General features: G+C 38.8%; 1 protein-coding gene across 1 annotated transcript; it reads left to right on the top strand.

Moving 5' to 3' along the window:
* The first annotated feature begins 7,289 nt into the window (after window positions 1–7,289).
* On the top strand, window positions 7,290–20,181 carry LOC101165081 (anthrax toxin receptor 1). The gene is made up of 18 exons (XM_011481839.3): window positions 7,290–7,994; window positions 9,350–9,421; window positions 9,507–9,578; window positions 9,660–9,741; window positions 9,855–9,888; window positions 10,103–10,182; window positions 10,306–10,374; window positions 10,454–10,534; window positions 10,622–10,682; window positions 11,237–11,335; window positions 12,406–12,475; window positions 12,664–12,742; window positions 12,906–13,001; window positions 13,113–13,154; window positions 13,228–13,320; window positions 17,798–17,962; window positions 18,495–18,575; window positions 19,384–20,181. The coding sequence occupies exons 1-18, from the start codon at window positions 7,840–7,842 to the stop codon at window positions 19,720–19,722; spliced, it is 1,770 nt and encodes a 589-aa protein (XP_011480141.1). The 5' UTR covers window positions 7,290–7,839; the 3' UTR covers window positions 19,723–20,181.
* Window positions 20,182–22,512: the final 2,331 nt, after the last annotated feature.

Below are 22,512 nucleotides of genomic sequence, written 5' to 3'. Positions count from 1 at the left end.
ACCGCAAAACGCACGTGAGAGGCTGGAGGTGCCAATCTCTGCCACTATGAGAACGAAGGGAAACACATCTAACAAATACAGGAACAGAACAGGTTTTTATCATACAGTACAATATTCTTCCCCCCACATTTATTTGCAGTGCTTCTAAGGGAACGTTGATGGAACCAAAGCAATAACATCAGTCTTAATGGGAACAGGATGGCAACAATTTTAAAAACGGATGCATACACGATTCCTGTCCTAATTTGTAGTTGACGATTCCATTCCTAGTTGATGTTAGTTCATTTTAAAAAATCCAATTCCCTGCCCTAAAATAGATCCAGAATATATTCAGCCAAAAAATTCAACCAGTGTGACTCAGAGATCAATACCTGCTACTAAACAGTGCAAGTGAAGTTTCCAGATTCCTTGTATTTCAAGTGTAAAATAAATATGTGAACAAATGAACAAGAATTTATGTCAAATCCATTCACATTTAGTTTCATAAAGTTCAGCCCGCTGTTTTTTTCCCACATCAAAATTATACAAACGGAACAATATTAGAACATATTCATTTGGCCCATCATCCCCCTGGGGGGAGCGGTGAGCTGCAGACTAGCCGCGCTCGGGGGCGACAGCTGGGATCAATCTGCCAACCATTCGGTTGTTGGACGACCTGGTTTACCGCCTGAGCCCACAATATAATTCAGTGTAATAATACAATGTAATGATGGACTGATACATTGTTAATGAGGTTCTTTTTTGCTGCTTTCAGGTGTGTTGTCCGCCAGGTGGTTTTTACATATTGTACAGGTCAATAACTCCCAGCTCCCTTTCCGTTTTTGTGAGAGTTTTTGGGTCAGTGGGGTATTTAATTAGTTTTTTTAATTTAGTTTTTACGTTACATCCTTTTAAAAGACCTTGGACAGGGGTGTACCAGAAAGCTGTACTCTCACTCATCAATTGCAGTGGAAACTCTCTGGAGGCTCATTTCAAAATGTAATTTTAAGACTTGCTTGAAAAGCCTTCTAAAGGGGGAGAGATGTGAAAAAAAACTACATTTTGACATGTTTGTTACATTTGATGAAAAAGTCATGGATATAGATTTTTGTTTCTGTTGTGCTGATGTAGGAAAGATGATGCCAAAAATGTTTCCAATACAAAATAGTATATGGAAAGTGCATGTATTTAATAAAATATGCATAAAAAATTCAAAGCGGTATAACTAATGACAGTCTGAGAATCTTTATGCCTAATTCAACACAATTCGTATGACTCAGTCTCTAAAGTGAATTTTAATAATAAGATATATATTTGCTTGTGGTAAAAAAATTATCTTGTAACAGAATTGGTTTTATTTAATCAATGATATTGTGATTGTCACTCCCCCCTGCACATTATCCCACAGATATTGTGCTGCTAGTAACACTAGCTGCACATTTTCTGTATATTCCCAGATTGCTTCAAGTAGCGTCCAAACTGCAACAGAAGGTGTCACTGTCCCCCTGTAGATCCTTCAAACCGAAAAAAAGGGGAAAGGAGGAGGAGAAATGAACAGAAATGACAACCAGGAGGAGAAATTTTGTTTGTCCTAGAAACAGGAAAGGAAGATACAACTTACTTTGCACCTGTGAAGAAACTGGATTTTCTAGAAAGGACTGTATTTGTGTTAGTTCGTAACCCCGTCAGTTTCTTACACACAGAAATAATGAATAACGACTCAGAGACAAAACTTATCTTTTATAGATTTACTCCGCACAAAGACCACAGATTTGTACGCAGGGTTACAGACAGATGAACAAGGTACATTCAAAGTCTGAACCAACGAGCTCAGGGATGGGGTCGGTATAAAAACCCTGCATTTGCATATTCAGAAGATCGTCCGATGGACCTCGTGTGAAAATCACGCCCACAGGTTACTGCTGGAGAGAAGCTCCAAGGCTAAAGTGAAGATAAGTCTGAGGCCTGCTCAGCAGATCACACATGCACAGAAAAAAGGGAGGATGAGAATAAACTGTGAAAACAATAGCTTGGCTGTGCTGTCTTCAAATGTAATATAATTTTGAGATGACAATACATGCTCAGTGAATTAAGTTTAAACCATTAGTGTAATAAAAATTAAAGGCAGTTTCTAACTATTCTTCACATACCTCCCTGTTTGTCATATCAAAATTATATATGGAAAGTCAGCAGAACACTTTTCATCATCAACCATACACCATTTCACGAAGATTTTCAGTATAGGCAGCATATTGGCTCTGCATCGAAAACAAAAGTGTATAGGTACATGTAAATACAAAAGAAAACATAAAATCAACGTGAATAAATGAGCATATCAGAGGTGGTAAGTGATACATGTGTGTTGATGCGAAAACCTCCAGGGCTAAACTTATACCATCTGTGTGAAACATTCATTGAGCAGTCAGGGAGGGCAAAACCCATCAACAGCTCTGTGCCCCTCAGCAGTCATCCGTAAGGATACGCATGCATCACCAGTCCAGACCTCGGCACAATTTCATTAATTAAAGTTACATAGAACAAGAAACAAATTAAGAAATAAAGAAAATAAAAAAATCAAATCAAACAAAAGAAAAACAATAAAATAAATCTGTAAAGACCAGTTTCAACTACGAGCGGATGCGAATCAGGTGAATTGTTGGCAAAGTGCTGATAGAGTCGATAGAGGCCTGACAGCGATCATTCATTTGACACATGGAATCAAACAGGTGACGAAAAGGAAAAAGAAGAACAACACACAGAGGACGGGAGTGACTAGTTTTATCAGTACACTCCACCAGAAGTAAACCAATAAAGTGGGGACCCAGGCCAGTAGGCGTCAGTCATCTGAGAAGAAATTTGTGATTTAAGAGCCTTGACCTCACTGATGATTTGAGTGAGATCTCCAGAGGAAGAGGGAATAAAAGTACAAGATGAAACCACGAGGAACAGCTGGACCCATGTTAGCTGGTTCGAAGCTCACTGTAGCTGGAAGAGAGGAGTGCTAGAGGAAACACTCCCTCGCCAGGAGTAGTGTCACACTGCGGCGGCTCCGTAGTTGGACTTCAACCAGGGATGTGTCTCAAAATGTCAGTCTCGTAGGCTCTCAGCAATTTACAGTGGCTTACGTGAATCCAGGAGGGTCGTTTAGCGATTCATACTGCAGGTGGCATGGTGAGGAGAACCTTGAAGGGTCCCGTCCACCTCGGGTGTGACCAATCAGTCCGTTGAATGGGCTGCAAGTCACAGCCAGGGGCCCTCTGGTCGGGATTCAGAGTCTGTGGGGAGGAGAGAGCTGGAGGCAGACTCAATGTTTCCTTTGTTGTCACAGCTTTCTTCAAACAATCATGTAAATCATCAATGGTGTTAGTAGAGCCAGGCATGAGAGTAGAAAAAAATCAGGAAAAAAATTAATAAATAAACAAATAAAATAAAAAATAAAAATTGTGATAAAAAAACACATTGAAAGTGAAACAGACAAGAACTGCGTCTCATTTTAACAGCACCATGAGCGTTAGGTCGTAAATAAATAAATCATACACGGACACAGTAAAACGGTAAAAACAGGCACATTGACTAATGGGAAAGTTTGAACGGAAGGGAGTAGAGCATACTGCACGTGATTCTGGAGAATTCGCACAAGAGAATCACAGTTCACATTGTTTCAACTATCAGCCGCAATTATCTTGTAAAAGAATTGGTTTTATTTAATCAATGATATTGTGATTGTCACTCCCCCCTGCACATTATCCCACAGATATTGTGCTGCTAGTAACACTAGCTGCACATTTTCTGTATATTCCCAGATTGCTTCAAGTAGCGTCCAAACTGCAACAGAAGGTGTCACTGTCCCCCTGTAGATCCTTCAAACCGAAAAAAAAGGGAAAGGAGGAGGAGAAATGAACAGAAACGACAACCAGGAGGAGAAATTTTGTTTGTCCTAGAAACAGGAAAGGAAGATACAACTTACTTTGCACCAAAGCAAAAAAAAAAAAGGATAATTAATAAAAATGGTTTGGTATTGAAAGAATGAAGTGATCTACAAATGTGAGAACAGCAAACAAGTAGTTTAGATGTAAAAAAAGAAAAAGAGTAAATCATTTAACAACTGATGGGGGAGTCAAAGAATATCAAATTAAATCAAACATTATTTTAAAAAAAAGCGCTTCTCATACTTTGCACAACTCGAACCCAACCCACCCTTCATACTCGGATTTTAAAATGGGTGTAAGTGTTTCCGGCCCCTGGTCCTTGTCAGAACTCGTGCCGCAGAGTTCTGCAATAGTTGTAAATTTGAAAGAGACTTTTTGGGTAAACCAGAAAGCAGAGCATTAGAATCATCTAAAAAAATAGCATGCATCAGCACCTCTGTGCTGGCAAGAGAGAGGAATGGCGGACTCTGGCAATGTTTTGAGATGATAAAATCCTGTCTATACAACACTTTTAATGTGTGGAATAAAATTTAGCTCAGAGTCAAAAAGTACGCTCAAGTTTATCACACATTGAGAAGGTTTAAAATTCTGAAGATGTGGTAAAATCCTCTCTTCGTTGTCTTCAGAACCAATGAGTCGAATTTCAGTTTTTTCCTGGTTGAGCTGCAGGAAGTTTCCTGAATATGAACTTAAGGGATGCAAATAAAAAAAATGTTGATCAGTAACATTTGAAGTTGCAGATGAGTTTTCTTAGTTAAAAAAAACTAACCAGACACAACCTGGTTGTCGCTTGCTGATCAATTTACGAAATGATACGTATTACAAGGATGATTAGTTAATAGTGATTGATTCCTGCCTAATTATTAGGGGTTGAAAAAAGGCCCCCTAGGCACTTAATTATTATTTACAAGAAGCTAATCAGTTCGTAATAATGATTCTGCAAAGAAATTCTTGCTCTTTTATTGGGCAGAAAAAGAGACTACCCAGCAGAAAACTATTACTTATTGGTCATCTTGCTGACTGTTTCTTTTAGGGAATTAATAATCAGTTATTTGGGGATTCTGCACACATTTTGTTTCCTAATGAGAACCAGTGCTTTTGTGTGATTATTACAAAATGCCACACACACACAAAAAAACCAGAGAAAATAACAGCAACATAGGATTTTAAAATATTAAAAAAGTCCAAATCATTTCAATAAATAATACACAAAAGGGGTTAAAAACTCACTAACAACAAAAGAATGTAGTGCATTGTTACTCAAGAGACTAAAGTTGATGATAAAGCTTATCATTATAAAATATTATCTTTCAAAATAAAACTACTTTGGAAAACAGAAACAAGCGTTTGGTCAGAATTTGGAAGTAAAGGTTTCTTTTATTTGACACATTTTTTTTTTGGTTCTTTGAACAATACATGATTAATGCAAGAAAGTTTTACAAGCAGCGACTTCACTCTTATTCTGTTACCTACGTCAGACTTGGAGTGTAAAGCTAAACGAAGCTGCTGAAAATCCCTGCAGGTTTGAGATGGATCAGAAGCTTGGAGATAGACCTCTAACACCTTCACTGTGGATGTGTTAGGTCAGATGCTGGGAACTCTAAGCAGTGACAATTTTCAGCAAACATTTCTGTCATACTTGTGAATGCATGTTTGCATGTGCGGCTGGCCTTCAAGTCCGGGTTTGATTCCCCTGGTCAAAGCATGGCTTTGCAGAAACTGTCTTTGCAGGCTGCCAATTTAAAGGTTGGGGGGATCCTGGTTAGAGTTTTTCCCTCTAAGGATGAGCACACCTGATCACTTCACTGGCTCCCAGTTGAATCTAGAATCAGTTCAAAATCCTCCTGCTAACCTATAAGGCCTTACATGGTATGGCCCCATCCTATATTAAAGATCTCACAGTGCCTTACCACCCAAACAGAACACTTCACTCCCAAAATGCCGGACTGCTTGTGGTTCCCAGAATTTCTAAAAGCACAGTTGGAGGTAAAGCCTTTAGCCACCAAGCCCCTGTCTTACGGAATAAGCTCCCAGCTCATGTATCCCAACTCATCTGGATATAGCCCATCTGCTGGACTATTTAAATATGTAGTTGTAGAGTTAGATAAGCCAATTCTTCTCTAAGAGTTCTGGTAATCGCCTGTCCGTCCTAGGAGAGGAACCCTCCTTCATGTGGACACCCTGAGGTTTCTTAGTTTTTTCTGGAATTTTTTTTTTAAGGAGTTTTTCCCTATCGAGAAGGAAGGTCTAAGGGCAGGGATGCCCAGTTTAGCTTAGTTTGTTTAGTTGAGTTTAGCCTTCACCTATTGAACGCTATGACTTCATGTTCTATATGATTTATTGTTTACTATATCATTACTGGTATGAAGCCTTTTGAGATGACTATTTTTGTAATATTGGGCTGTATAAATGAAATTGAATTGAATTGAACCCGTCAAATGACACAGCTCGGTTATTGTTGTCAGACATCAGTCCTGAATTTGACAGATTTTTGTCTTTGGGATTGAAAACTCCGGACAATTTACATTAAAATCAGAAGGAAAAATCTAACGTTGATGCTGAAGGAGTAGAGCCTCAGGTTGCATATTTAGTGTTTGTGACAAGCAATCCAAGACATACCATTACTTCAAATGGTCCAGTATTGATTTATCACTATACACTTCTGACTGTTTTAAACACATTGAAACATTTTTTTTGTAATCTAGAAAATGTCATGATAGTCATGAATTATGAAGCAAACTCATAAACTAAGGGAGCTATATGGGCTTACTCTGTTCAGTGTAGTTCAGCTCTTTCAAACCATCAATGAGTAAAAAAAGCAGCTGTGCATTTGAGAAATTGTCATTGAGCCAGCAGCCAAAAAGAGCTGTAGATCACTTTTTTTTCAATGACACAAATGCGTCCAGCTGTTCTGAATAAAAAACAGCTTTAAGTGTAGATGTATTTCCATGGAAAATGTTTCCTCTTTACAGTTCACATGAATCATTTATCTCTCTATATATCTCTATATACTCCTCCTCTTCTGGTTAACATCTCCTCGTAAAAGTATGTTTTGATGATTTAAGAGTAAAGTGGTGAAACAATTCTCTGCCATTTCTTTTCTTTGGTCAGGCATTACGTGGTTGGAATTCAATATAACAATAAAAATTGGGTCTTTTTTACATTTAGCACAACATGGTTTTTGACATAAAAATGCTGGTATAAAGTAAAAATGCAATGATTCACTTCACTCACGATTTATTAACATGATAGTTTTTTTTTGTTGAAGGCCTCTTGTGCTGGGCAGATTTTATTGTTACAATAGAATCTTCTGACACACAAGGTTTATTTTTGTATAAACATATTTGTATTTGAGGCAAAACTTTACATTAATTATTTTTGTATCCATCTCTTATTGGTCTGAACGGAAAGCAAGAAGAGAGAAGGAGAGTCACATGGTTCGGTTTTAATCCGAGAATTGTGGCATCCAGTGAGTAGTGACTTGCACTGCACGTCTTTGCCACTAAATGGCACTGGTGGGTAAGGTGTGGATTCACCTACAAAGGGATTGACAGAAGAAAACAAACAATTCAAAAAGACTGGATGCTTCATTCTTCATGTAGAGCATATAAACACACCAAGGTGGAGAAAAACCAGCATCCGGATTAACTGTTTGGTATTTTGTGCAAACTCATGGTGCTGAACTGCTGAGAGGAGAGGGAGAGTCTAATGTCTCAGTTCCAGCAGCCTCCCTCCACCTCTGCCAGCAAACATCTGCAGCCGAAGAGATGGGACTCTAATCCAGAGGGGAGTTCTTCATGACTTGGAGATCAGACCTCATGGGCCGCCACGTCAAAACAATCTGAAAGAGTCATCCTGAATTAAACTCCAGCTGGAGAACTTTTGGATTCACAATCTCCTACAGGCTGAGAGCTGCCTCAAACCTGCTGTGATGTCCCAGTGCCGGTGCAGGCAGGTCCTGCTCCGTGCAGAAGTGAGCGTGCTGGTGGTGGTTCTGGTGGCTGGCAGCGCTGCACAGCTCTCTGAGAGAGGGGAGTCTGGATCTTCCTGCTACGGAGGATTCGACCTCTACTTTGTGTTGGACAAGTGAGTTGCTTGCTATTTTCCCTGATCGTAGAGCTCTGATGGGGCATGAGTCATCTGAGCTTGTTTTGATGTGACACTCATGCGATACTGATACTGCATGCAATTTCTTAAAAGCAAAAAAAGAAGCATATTTTGATTTTAAGAAATTAAAAGCATGAATGACTCTTGATTTCAGAACTAAATGCACAAACTGCCCATGAATAAAGGCTTTTTTTAAAAAGTTATACGTACAAATGTTGCTCTGCCAAAGGTAAATAAAGTGTTATTTTTATTAAGGCAATTGACAGTTCCATCTTGTCAGAATCAGATTTCTAATAAATAGTTTGCATCTTCACAAATCTGAATCATTTCTTAAAAATAGACTCCAGAAGATATTTTAAGAATTTTAATCATTTGTCAACCAGATTTGAAATCTCTGCCAAAAACACTGTTAAATTTATTAACCTTTTGGATTCATAAAAGTAAAACTGCTAACTAATTGAGCTCTGGTTACTCTAACTGCGACATTTTTAAACAAACAAACAAAAGGGATGACTTTCACAACCTTAGATTCCTTTCCAGAGTCAACATGAGGGTCTTATTTCACTGCTCCTCAAAGGGTCGTGATGCTTTCAGAGAAAGACTGCACTCTTCTTCCTGCTTTCTTCCTAATCTAAATTGACAAGTGAAATGTTCACTTTGTAACGCTTCAATCTGCACGAAGTTCATCTATTTGTCCAGACAATTAAGCGCGCTGCAGGGATTTGTGTTGTCAAACTGCAGCTACGCTTTGCCAACAGGAGCAGCCCACATCAATTCGCAGGCTGAGCTCTGCCTGCACAATGGGCTGCAGAACCCTTTCTCCATTAGAACCAGATGTTCCAGTGACACAGAGCTGCTGGCCGCGTGGCTCTAAACTGGATAAATGAAGGCATGGAAGGGGAGGAGAAGAGAGGCGCTGCAATAAGAGGAGGTTCTGCTTGTTAACCGCAATATTTTTTGGAGGGGGGACTAATTGTTCTCCACTTAAATATTTGTGCATTCCCGAAGGTGCTGGCTCAGCCTGTACCTGCTCTAAAGGCTGGAGCAGGAGGATCACATCACTTTTGTTTGATCTCTTATAAAAAACAAAGAAACCTAACATATTTTTTAAAAGTTATCATTACCAACAGCTGCTTAGGGAACATCTTAAAGAAGCAGGAAAAGTTATCCTTTTTTATAACTTTAATTAATAAGTTGCAAAGAATATATACTGGCATAAGCAACAATTATCCATATCACCCAATGAGCTGTGATTCAACCCTTCTTTTTTCAACAGATGAGCTAACGCCACTGATCATTAACTTCTTGAGTAGATTCTCTCATTTTCTTCTCAGATCGGGCAGTGTGCAGCACTACTGGAATGAAATATTTTACTTTGTGGATCATCTGGCCCACAAGTTCATCAGGTATGTCCACACATAAAAAGTGCAATTTGTTGAGAAACGGACAGATTATAAACAACAATCAGTTTATAATCTTTTTTCCTTTCAGTCCTCAGCTGCAGATGTCTTTCATAGTTTTTTCAACGGAAGGGAGGATCCTCATGCCTCTTACAGAGGACAGGTGGCGCACTCACACTTACAGCTTTGTGATTTAGCAGCTCTTTTTTTTTCTTTTTTCACTGTTGTGCCTCTAAATGAGCAGAGATCAGATTCGAGACGGCCTGGAGGAGCTGCGGATGGTGCAGCCAGGTGGGGACACTTTCATGGACCAAGGATTTCAAAAAGTGAGTCACCTGTCACATTTTTGAGTTGACCCCAAGGACACATGGAAGCTAAGCATATAGTTTGAAGTATTTTTAAATTTATAACCACTGACACTTCAAAACCTCTCCCACAGGCCAGTCAACAAATCTACTACAGGAGTGGAGACGGTGAGCAGAGCAACCTCCCCTTTAACCTTTTTACCCCCTTTATCATGGAGGCTCATATATTCAGGCACATGTTAGAATCCTCACTTTACGCAAAACACAACTGCAGCCGCTCTTTAGTCTATAGAGGTCAAAGTAAATCATTTTTTCAAACTTTTCAAAATGAAAGATAGATAAGTATTTCCAAATGTAGACAACAGTTTTTCCTGTGCGTTAGGTTACCGGACAGCCAGTGTGATCATCGCCCTGACAGACGGGGAGCTGAGAGAAAACCAGTTTGACCTGGCGCAGAGAGAGGTGGGTTTGAACTGAAATGCACTTCCCGAGCTTCTCATTTTGCGTAGAAAAATTCAAGTTTATAAGCATCATCACTCATAATTTAGGAGCTTGTAGTTTTTCTGATACCCAAATTTCATCCAGGCCAGCAGAGCACGCCAACTGGGTGCCACTGTGTACTGTGTGGGAGTCAAAGACTTCAACGAAACACAGGTAACGGTGTTGCTGGACAGACAAGCGACCAATTCATCAAACTGTTTAAGTTCACAATTTAACGCATTATTTTTGACAGCTTTCTACTATCGCTGACAGTAAAGACCACGTCTTCCCTGTGAATGATGGATTTCAAGCACTGCAAGGGGTCATTGACTCGGTAGAAAAATATGACAGAGTAAAGCAGTGATCTGATAGAAAACACTTCTCTTCTTGAAATTTTTTGTTTGTTTTGGTTTTGGTTTAGATCTTGAAAAGATCGTGCATTGAGATCCTGGCAGTGGAGCCTTCCAGTATCTGTGAAGGAGGTAATAGAGATGCATAGAACAACATGTAGTTAAAACTACTTTGCCTTCATAATGTCCTCCTGATGTCTTTCTGTTTAGTCTTTGGGGTCAAAATTTGACCTCACTTTGTTTTTCTTTTGACCCCAACGAACCACAGAAGTAAAAAAATGGAAAATAGTTATACAAATTTAAAGATTTTGTCATTATTGTACCACAATATCAAACTAACAGTATAATTATAGAACCATGAATCAAAATAAATAAGAAAAAAGAAAACTGACCTCTATTACCTTAGTCCATGATGACAGACTTTGAGATCATTTTGGTTGGCCAAAAGGTTTTTGCAACTGTCCTTAGGCTGGCCTGTCATCCAGGTCCAGTTTATCTGAGTCAGATTTCTCAAAAACATAGCTCCTGAGTTTATCTAGACGCTTAAATCACTCTAAATAAAAGAACCGTAACCAAAAAGCTCAACTCATGGATGCTTAAAAGCACATTTTGACATTAACCCCAGTTTATTTAAAACTTGAACGCAAGATGTAGAAAAGATAGATAATTATTTAATTCTGTTTCAGAAAACTTCCAGGTGGTTGTCAAGGGAAACGGTTTTCTTCACACCAGAGATGTACAGAAGGTTCTCTGCAGCTTCCGCATCAATGACTCTGTTACTCTGAGTAAGTGTATTTTACTATTTTATTTTCCACAACCCCTTAAATATAAATATCTGTCTTCAGATTTCTGGATTTCCTCTTTTTTTCATTCAGAATTGTATAAATTTGAAAATGTGGTGAACAAATGAGATTTGTTAAAAAACAAAATTGTAACTATCCATCCACTTTCTTAACTTGCTATATATCTTTTGGGGTCAAGGGATCCCAGCTGCTGTTGGGTGAGGGCGGCGTACACCCCAGACAGGTCACCAGTGCACAAACTCACCCCTAGGGACAATTTTAGAGATACCAGTAAACCTATAAGGCATATTTTTTGGACTGGGTGGAAACCTGAGTTCCTGGAGATAACCTACGCATGCACGGGGAGAAAAAGGTCCACACAAGCCGAGATTCAAACTAGAGCATTCTTGCTGTGAGGCGAGAGCGCTAACCACTGTGACCAAAAATATTGGGAATCATCAAATAAATTTAGATCAACGAGTAGTTAAAGACGATCGGTAATTCATTCTATAATTTACCAATCTAACATCAAACATATGAATTTAATATTATCCCAAATAAAAATCGATATGCCATTAATAATTAGCTGTATTTCTTGTGTAGCTCTATGCAGACAGTTACGCCATTTTGCTCCATAAATGTTGGTTTTTGTGAACGTAAATGGGTGGAACTGTGTAGACCACAGTGATTTTCAGCCTCACCCACCCTAAAAACAAAAATCCCAGCAGCTTCATCTTCCTCTCTTTTCAATCAGCTGGTATAACGCTTAAAACTCCTAAGATGTCCAAAGTGGAATGTGGATTTCATTGGGGGACGAGTACTGTCTTTTTGTATGCTAGACACTCACTCAGCCAGGGCAAATAAACCACAAGTCTCCCTCATTTGCTTCATTTTCCATGCAGAGACGAAATCCAGGAATTCAATTTGAGAGAAAAAAACAAGAATTGAAGTTTCTTATGTTTCAGGTTCAGAGAAAAGACACAAAAATATTTTTTAGTTTGCATCTGAAACCTATTTTGTGATTTACCTCACTTGATGAAATTCAAATTCTTACATTAACTTTGTTTCCACAGCGAAGAGGCCTCTAGTAGTTGAAGACACTTATCTTCTTTGTCCAGCTCCTGTTCTGGAAAAATATGGAATGTAAGTGAATATATTAGACCCAAAAGACTACCAAAAAAGAAGCAAATTTATGTGAAACCAAAGAAAATTGCCTAAAAAGAAAACACTGCGTGTGTATCTGGCCTCAGTGTGATAATTTAGGAGGCGTTTTCCACTTCTGTTTCCAACTTCAGTTGTTTTATTGTCTGCGTTTATGTACTGCCTTGCAGGTCGGCGGCTCTCCACGTCAGCATGAACAACGGGCTCAGCTTCGTATCAAGCTCTGTCACAATCACTGCCGTCACGTGTGTGAGTAAAGAGAGCAATGAGCAGCTTCCAAAGCAAATCCAAACAGGGATCCTAAATTTGGAAAATAGTAAAACATGTTTAGAGATCTAAAAAAAATAAAGGAATATAAAAGTTGATCTGGTTTAGTAGGAAGTAATATCTACTTTAGTCCAATTTCTTGCAGTCTAATGGGATGTTTGTGGCCATCGCGCTGCTCCTCCTGCTCCTCCTGCTGACCTTTGCTCTGCTCTGGTGGTTCTGGCCTCTCTGCTGCACTGTGGTAAGACACTCAAAGCTGAAATAATACACACACACAAAACAGAATTTGCTGCCTGATCCAGCTATTAAGCAAAGTCAAGCTTTAAAATGGGTGTTTTTTTACTTTTTGCAGGTCATTCATGAGCCACCCCCTCCTGTAATGGAGGACATTTCTGTATGTGTATTATATTCCGTTCAGTAAAATGTAAAAAAGAGTAAAGTTATTTACAAGTTAACATGTTTTTTAGGATGATGAGGATGGCTATCCTCGGAAAAGGTGGCCCACAGTGGATGCGTCGTACTATGGAGGGCGTGGAGTCGGAGGTATCAAGAGAATGGAGGTAAACCCAGGAAGAAACTGCAACAAAAATGTTACCATGTTTATAAATATTAGTAACAAGATGGCAAAATTATTTGGTGTTAATGTGAGAATTATTCATTGGCTACATTGCATTATAAATAGAGCAGAAATAACAAGGATCCACTTTTCATGAAACCTGGGGGAGAATGTGGGAGGGGAATACTATTAATGACGTTTTGATTCAGTTCAAAGAATTCTGGTCAACGAAGAAAGTAAAATATTATTTCACACAAACATGAAAATGCCACAAAAAAACAACAACAGTCAACGTGACACATTTTTAATGGCATTAATATACTGCCGCAAATAGGGAGTTCTTTAACTCCAACCCCTAACTTCTATTTAGAATAATATTTAAATATTGCTCTAAAGTCCCCTTTCCTATTGTTTTTTGATCTATTGTGAAAGCAAAAAAACAGGTGGAAAAAAGCAACAAGACGGAGTAATCCTTTCTCCCCTTCCCGTCATCCCTCTGTTTACATGCTCTCCTGCTATCTTACAGTCCCTCACAACCCTCAATGTTACACTAGCGGTGCAACAAAAATGGTGAGCAATATTGGAGCTATCCAGGCGTAGAGTTTTGACTCCAGCTCAGACGAAGTAAGAGCAAAGACCTACATGGATCTGGTCATCAAGTGGATGCATCAGAATGGAGCGGAGGATGTGGTTTGCTGATTATAGCTTCAACTGACTCTGCTCCTGATTCACAAATATTTCAACAAAGAAATACTCAGAAATAAAATTTTATTCTTAATTTTCTATATATACATACTCCGTCATGAGAAAAATACCACAAGAACATGTTAAAAACTAACTTTTTATCGGAGTGGGTCTTTAAATGTGGGTAAAAAGTGCCCCACTTCCAGTATTTAAATGGAACATAAGTACATCTTTAGACTAAAATCAAGATTAAACTTCTGACGGAAGTCCTAAATGAACCCAAAAGTTGGATCGCTTCCCCACCCAATAAATGTAACTCGAATGTGCTTTCCTCAGCTTCAGAGTCCTATTTAAAAAAGGTGGCGAGCGTTACTCAAAGCCTTTTGATTTTAGGGAATATAGATGTGGAAGAAATCATGAAAAAGTTCAGCAGCTTTCTTTAAGAGACAAGCGTGCAAGTCCACGCAGGACAACACAGAGTCATTCTGTTGTTGTTTGACCTGCTCTGACAGAGCTGAGACGTGGCCATCTGGACAGGAAACTGCAAGCAAGGCAGAAATATTCGGTAGAATCAAAGATTGGATTTTACGGGTCTGAGGTTTTTTGATTTATCTGTTGTTGCTGCATAGCTGTGCACATGTCTGAGATGGAAAAACTAATAGTTGATCTTTATCTCTAAGAAAGTGTGCTTACTGTTGGATAAACAGATTACTTTTCATGTAAAATGCAGTAGAAGAAAAGGCAAACTCACGACCAGTTCTGATACCTGAAACCATCTGTTTTATGGGAACAACAGAGATCGCTCTAAGATATTTGTGGAACCACAGACAGCAGATGTGTGTTTCATCTGGAAGTGCAGTTTAGTCCAGACTATGGAGGGAAGTCTTTGAACCCACATTAAACCAATCCCAAACACTTCCATAGAAAGTCTGCACTGATTTAGTCATGAGCTTTTCTTTTTCTTTAACCAAACTAAATCATTTGTGATTCCCTTACATACCTCACAGTTTGCTTAACTAAGCATTTAATTACTAAGGTTGTGTGCTGTTCACTTTTCCTTTTTTTATATAGTTTTGTTTCAGTTCAAAGGTGAAATCTTGGAGGTGAAGGGAAATTGGGGCTCCAAAGCTGTTAAACATGAATTGAAAAATAGAATCTAAGGCCAATGAAACATGTACTTTTTTTTGTCTTTGAATTTCTATTATTTGGGATTGATTAAAAGACTTTAGAAATGTAACCTCTGAATAGGAAAGTCTCTGGAGTAATAAAATTGGCATTTTGTTTAAGAAATGGAACACAGAATGTGAAGTTTTTGAACAGGATGCTGCTGATAAAAAGCTTAAATTCTCTCTGAATTGGAATTTTTACACAGTTGGTACAATAATAAAGTTGGTAAAATCCCTGTTAGAGCTTTCCTGATGCTGAATATATTGAATTTGAATTTATTTATTGAATAGGGACAGATTAAAAAACGAAATAGACACACTACAAAACAGCAGTCCAATGCCCAAGTAATAATGCTTTTAGCAGAAACGTATTTGCAGAATTAGTACCTATAGGCTTTTTTTTACAAGAATGAGAATAAAATACTAGAAATAATTAGTCAATCTTAAAAATGACATAAAACAATTTAAAAACACAAAGACGAAGCAAATTGATAAAAAACTCACAACAGATCAACCTGTTAGACATGTGAAAAGTGCTGCTGCTGGTACGACCAAGACTTAATTTATTTAAAAAAAATAGTCAAAGCAGATTACAGTCTTCACACAGAGGAAATTTCATTTCAGAGTCTCAACTCTCTACAGAAAGTGCAGTTTGAGTAAAAGATGTTTTGCTAAAAGGAACCATGCAGTTTCCATTCAAAACTGCTCTGGTGGATCTGCTGCAGCTCTCTGATCTAGTTTTTTAAGGTGCAGCTTCACTGAGACGTTGAACTAGAATCTTTTAAAAACGTAGGGTGTGTTCAAACTGGACACATTTGGTCTGCTTAAAGTGAATCAGAGTTCGTTTCTCCCGATAATCCGGAACAAATTTTGAGTTTGAAAACACCCAAGCGGTCCCATGTCCGGACCCAGGAACTTCTCTCTGAAACCATCTTTTGTGGTGGTCTTGGTTCGCTTTGAGTTTTCTCAGTCTGAATAGGCTCTGTGTTAGGAATAGAACAGCTTGACCAAAACGGCCACTGTAGCTGGATGGTATGGAATGTAAACAGTCGCGGCGTAACATTGAGACACAGCAACTCACTGAAATTTGGTTAGATGAAGAGTGTAGAATCATTAAAAAAACTTCTAATTTGACACACATTGCTTCTCACACTGTTTTTCTGACAATCTATATGTCATAAACACTTCTCCTCAGTAACCCCTTGCAACATGCCTGCACCGAACCAAAGTAAAAAGTATCATACCTGATGTTGATACAGACGTTCATAATTGGTCAGAAAAATACAAAGTTTATGCCAACAAGGATTATTCTTTCCATTGTTGCTTTGCCCCACCCTTGTAATTCCCGGCCAGTGACTGAAAAGATTTTTAGTCAAATGGTTTTGTTTACAAGATTTGGGTAAAATCAGAAACGTCCAGTCGAAAGACAGTCTGAATACAGACCAAACTTAAGATTCAGGATTAAATCTGGACCAAACTAAGTGGACTGGGTCCGAACCAGATTGTTTTTCCTTTCTGAATACACCCTAAAATGATCAAATTTGTAAATGTCAACATGTTTTCAATAAAATGTGGCAGTGGGGGGAATAAATTGGTTTTTGATCAAGGATTTCTCTCTTGATTCTAGACTTTCCACCGGTTTCAGTGGGATTTTGTCAGAATGCAATCAGACAGTTAGTCCATAAAATAAGTGGGAAAAGATCAGAGTGTAAAAATATCCAAGCAGTCAAGGATTGTCTTATTAATCTAAAACGGTTAAACTTCAAGAATAATCTTTGCAAGTAGTTCCATAAAATGTTCACTTGTTTGTATATATATATATATTACTAGCATGAGCAGTGTGTCACTGCAATTTAGTATGGTGTAAGGGCTTATTTCATCAAAAAGTAAAAGCTGTAAAATGTGTGACAAAATTTTGATCACATGACCAACACAACTGAAATCCACAAGATAAAAAACGTATTTGTGGATGTTTCACAGCTTGATTTATTTATTTTTTTAATTCCATCTCTAACATAAACATTATTAATGACTCTCTATGCAACCTGGACAATAAATGCTCAGTTTTTTTTACTTTTGTAAAACTGCAAAATAAAAAACAGTTGTCGTTTTAAAAAGAAAAGATGCAAAAATAATCATTTTTTGTTTTCTTTTACAGAGAAATTTTGGGAGTTTTTCCTTACCGCGAAGGGGGGTCTAAGGGCAGGGATGCCAGTATAGCTTAGTCAGTTTGTTAGTTCATTTTAGTATTTTCCTACTGAACTCTTTGTATTCGTGATCCTTTTGAGTTCATGTTTACTTCGAAGCCCATCGAGACGACTGTTGTTGTGATTTTGGGCTATACAAATAAAATTGAATTGAATTGAATTGAATAGAAATGTGCAGAACATTTCACATTAACAATTCTAATAGGGCACAATAAAATGCGAAGAGTTTTACATAAAGACACATATTCATCCGTTCCTGGCTGCAGAATAGTTCCAACATAATTAACTGAACACGTTAGTCTTGGAAAATATTTGCTCAATGTTTTTCTGTGTAAATAATAGTCATATATCTGATCTGATTTTTTTTGTTGTTGGGGAAAATTATTCCATGAACCAAAGTCATTTTAGCTGAAACTCTGTTCAGGTCCGTTGGGGAGATAAAGGTTCAACAGAGGAAGGAGCTAAGTTGGAAAAAGCTAAAAATGCTCGAGTCGTGATGCCCGCCCAGGAGTTTGACCCACCCCCCCCACGGCAGCACTACCACACCCACAAATCATTTCGCCCACAGAAGTGGTACTCCCCTATCAAGGTGCTCCACTCATGATCTCTCCACTTCTCTCTTCATCTTCAATTTGTCAGATGTTTCCTTCAACAATCAAAGTTCCTGTTCACTTTTAAAATGACTTGCGGATTTACTGTAAGCCTAAACTGTATTTGAAGGGATTTATGTCTCATTTCCTAGATGATGTTTGATGTTACACTTATTTTAAGTCTCATTTTTATAAAAATACAACGACTTCCAGCTCTAGCTTTCCTTGGAATAACAGGTCACCAGGAAACAGTCAATAAGACTTGCTTTCTCACAGATTAGTCAGATGGATGGACGTTAAAAGGAACCATACGTGGACTCGGCTGACCTCTGAGTGTGCCATCTGTGGAGCGGCTGTTTGTATTTGTGACCAAATAAACTCTGTTTTTTCGCCGTCTTTTTTTATTTTTATAATCTTCAAAGCTTCCTGCACATCTGGAGCATGACTTCTGCTGATAAAGAGAAGGCACACTTAAAGAATATAACTTTTTTCTCTTAGGATGGCTAATTTGTTGTGATGGTGTTTCCGCAGGGAAAGCTGGATGCTCTGTGTGTTTTCCTGAGAAAAGGATACGACAGGGTGTCAGTCATGCGACCTCAACCTGGAGAGAAGGTCAGCCAAACATTGACTTATGAAGATATGAAACTTTTGAAACAATCTGTTGAACATGAGTAAGGATCAACCAGAATATGGGGATGTGGAATATGGAGGGATAAAAAAACCTTAAGACCCATTTCAATCGTCTTTTGATCTATTTTCAAAGCCTTCTCAGTGGTCTTTTAATTAGGATTTTGCTGTTTTTAGGCAAAATCAAAGAACTGTCATTTTCTAGGACAGAATTTCTGCAAAGCGGCAGCCTTTTGCCTCTGAATTGTGGTTAAGATTGTTGCCATGGAACAATCTCGACCCTGCTTCTTGTCACCCATAGCTGAGAGCTATCTGTTTACATGCTCTCCCGCTAGCCTACAGCCCCTCACACCCCAACCTAACATCGACGGTGCAACAAAAACGGCGAGTAATATCGGAGGTATCCAGCTGTTTAGTTTTGAGCCAGATTCCAGCTCAGACAAGGAAAATGAAGACGTGCATGCATCTCTTTGTCTGCAAGCGGATGCATATGCTTATACATCTTTAAAAGTCAAATCTGTTCTGAATAATAAAATGTCTTAAAGGTAAATGGCTTTTTCCTGCAAAAGTCATCATAACTGGATGCCGCCTCCTTCAGCTTCCAGGATCAGTGCGGCAGAGCTGGCAGGAGCGCTGTTTTCTTCCATGACATTTAGTAAAAGAGGAATTTCCTCTTTCCACATACTGGGAGCAGTGCCCCTCCAAACTTGCCAGTTGCTGTGCGACGAGAGATTTTTTTTGTGTGTGCTGCTGGTTTTAGTTAAAATGTATTTATCTCTTCCTGTCATTACAGGGCAGGTGCATCAATTTTACCCGGAGTCAGTCCTACCCGGAGCCCCGGTACCCCACCTACAACCATCCCTCCACACCTGTCTACACTTTGCCTCACACGTACCCCCGCCGTGACTCAGAGGACAGCCAGATTCTCCATCTTCCCCCCTCGCCGCTGTCGACCTTGCCTCCTCTGCCCTCCACTCCTCCCCCGTCCTCCAGCAGCTCCTCCACGGACACGCCTCCACCACCAAACAGAGCCCTGCCTTTAGCCAACCCTGTTCCCCCTTCTCCCACCGGGTCACTCCCACCTCCACCTACACGACCTCCTCCACGCCCCAACCATGAGACCCGCTCATGATTAAAAGAGGTCTTTTACAAATGAAACCTAAGAGAAAGAGTGACAACGACTTTGTTCATATGATGTGCCTTAACCTCTGACTCGAAGTACAGTTTTTGTTTGGATATTAAAGCAAAGTGACAGTGGGCTACAAACTTTCATTTGAACTTTTATGTGAAAGTCGGCAACAGAAAAGAACAGACAACTTGCACAACAAATCTTTAGAAGAGTGCTACACTGTTTTCAGATCTTTTTTTTAATGCAAACCTTGATTTTTCATGAAAATATTGAGCGAGCTTTATTACTTGATACTTCAAAACTCCTACTCACCTTTAAGCTGAGCTCGAGCTGAATATTCACCTGCACACACACAAAAAAGAATTTTCTGCATTTCACTGCAGATATTTGTCACAAGAATTGCTTCAAACACAGAAAGCTGTTCACTAAATGTTGTTTGTAAAAAAAAAAAATTTGAAAAAGCGTTGTGTTTGTATTTATTGCTTATTCCCTGCAGCTAACTTTTGTCAGGTTTACCTTAAACTTCATGCCCTGTAGCAAAAGAAGGCATGAAGTGCAAACAAACATCGGCCCATATCTGAGACTTTAAGGTTTAAAAGTTTGTGTCCAAAAACTGACAGCAATAATATCAGCATAAAACATTCTAACGTTTTTAACTCTGTCGTTCTATCCCTCATTACCCACCACCATCCTGCAGATAGACTGTATTTCTGCAAAACTCACAAAAATACCAAAAATCTGATTTGGACCTTACTCCTCCGTTTTCTCACAACACAAGTCATGATTTACATGACGTTTTATAACATTCAGTTTGGGAATAGAGTTAAATCTTTTAAAGAGCAATAGTTTTATTTTTTTTAGACTGACTAAAGGCATCTCTCTGTCATTCTTTTCTTGAACTCTTCTCAATTCTGCATAAACCTTAGGAGCACCAGTCTATAAAGATAATCCATAACATCACCCTTTGGGTCCTGAAGAGCAAAAATGCACAACCACTGGTATTGTTTGCTATGTTGCAAACAAAGTGTGTGGCTTCAGATGCAGGGCAGACCTGGCTTTAGTAAAAACATGGAAGTCTGATTACCGGTAAAGCTTTTTAGATACAATACTATAATTCTGTCCCAGCACTCTATCTTTAAAACACAGGAGGGTAATGTTTCCCAACACCACACTCCTTAAACAAAGCTAATGTTAAAAACTCCTTATTTGGATGTAATAAAGAAAACTATCCATCTTAAACTCCCATTTATTCCTGTGTGCCACCACTGGGGTTGCTAGAGCCTATCCCAGCCGGTTCAAGGCAATAGCAGGGTACACCCTTCAAGGCCACTCACTGATGTTCACAAGTTCTTGTTACCGATTAATCTGCAAAACATGATCTTGGACTGTAGAAGTTAGCTGGGGTGCCCATAGAAAACTCATGGATAACCCAGGGAGAACCATCAAAGGACCCCTGCAGGGATACAATAATGGTATCAACCACAACACCATGCAGCTTTTACTAAAAATTAAATGGAAATGTGCTTTTATTAAATATTCACAGGAATATTCTGGTATAATTGAGTGAAACCCAAATAACACAGATTTTGACTGTTGATGGAAGAAACATAAGCCTCATCTCAGGAAAATGTTGGATATATATAAATTTGTATCATATTATAACCAAAGCAGCTTATTTCCATCTAAAAAAATGTAAGAGGACCTTACTATTATGTAACAAGCCACAGAGTAGACTGTCTGCTGAGTGGTATTCCACCTAAAGCTCTTGAAAATGAAGTCTAATATAAATTTTCCATGTGTTTCTGCTTAAGCGTTGTCCTCATTTAGAAGTGCTTTGACAGACCTATGCAGTCAGACTTGCAGTTCTGGGATACTGGTGAGCTAATGGAGGCGTGGCTGAGAATACTTCCAGAAGTAAAGGCAGGCGATCCAATTAAAGGCCCACCACTGCAGAATAAGAGAATGATCCAGCTTTGGTGCCATGAAGATTTGGAGGAGGCATTTAGACTGCAGTTTAAATCTCTCACTTTGCCCAACAGAACCCTTTTTAAGTCAGAAAGGTTTTCCTTTCTTTCCGAAAACTCCACTTTCACTTGATTCTCCCTACGAGTTTCAACATTTTATGATCAAATTCCCTCCCTTCCCTCTTTATAAAATTAGTTGTGCAATAATGCATTAACAGAGTATTGTGCAAGAAGTCAAAATGACCTCACTGCTCTGAAATGTGTTTACCTTGAAAGTGCTGAAATACGCGTCACACTGGTTGCTTGCTTGGCCCGTATCGTGGTTAACCTTGGCTGCGCACAATGCCAGTCAGTAACTTCAGACAGCAAATCTGATCCACAGCTCTGAGAGCTGATGAGCAACACTATGACCCGCATGCAGCTTTGGTCCCATATGAGCTTTCAGATGAATCTGCTTTTCTTTAACTTGGCAATGAACTCCACTCATCCTGGCTTGCATTTACACATTTTCCATACACTTCCTTCATGAAGATCCAATTAAAACAAGTGGCTCAACTTGGATTTTCTAGACGTTTTAGCTGGAGGTTGCATTTCATTACGGGATTTTCAAAGGCTTAAAGTGTCCCGTTAACTTTTCATTATGTAATGATCTTTACTGCCTCTCTTTATTTTATCCCAGTTTTTATTTATTGACCCTGTAGCTAAATAAAGGTTGCAAATCCTAAGACGCAGTTAAGTTTCAGCAGGTCTTTGCCATAAACACCTGGTTCTCCTAACATGAAACAATTGAAATCTGACAGATCTGCCCCAAAATAAGACAAAAAAAAAA

Source organism: Oryzias latipes, chromosome 12 (assembly GCF_002234675.1).
Source record: "Oryzias latipes chromosome 12, ASM223467v1".
Lineage (NCBI taxonomy): Eukaryota > Metazoa > Chordata > Actinopteri > Beloniformes > Adrianichthyidae > Oryzias > Oryzias latipes.
The sequence above is the reverse complement of the archived record's forward strand: the minus strand, read 5'-3'. Positions and strand labels throughout refer to the sequence as shown.

Excerpts from the sequence above, each read along its gene's own strand:
- LOC101165081 (XM_011481839.3), top strand. The coding sequence starts at position 7,840 with ATGTCCCAGTGCCGGTGCAGGCAGGTCCTGCTCCGTGCAGAAGTGAGC. Across the intron at positions 13,321-17,797 it reads GAGGTATCAAGAGAATGGAG|GTCCGTTGGGGAGATAAAGG; the intron begins GTAAACCCAGGA and ends AACTCTGTTCAG. Across the intron at positions 17,963-18,494 it reads AGTGGTACTCCCCTATCAAG|GGAAAGCTGGATGCTCTGTG; the intron begins GTGCTCCACTCA and ends GTGTTTCCGCAG.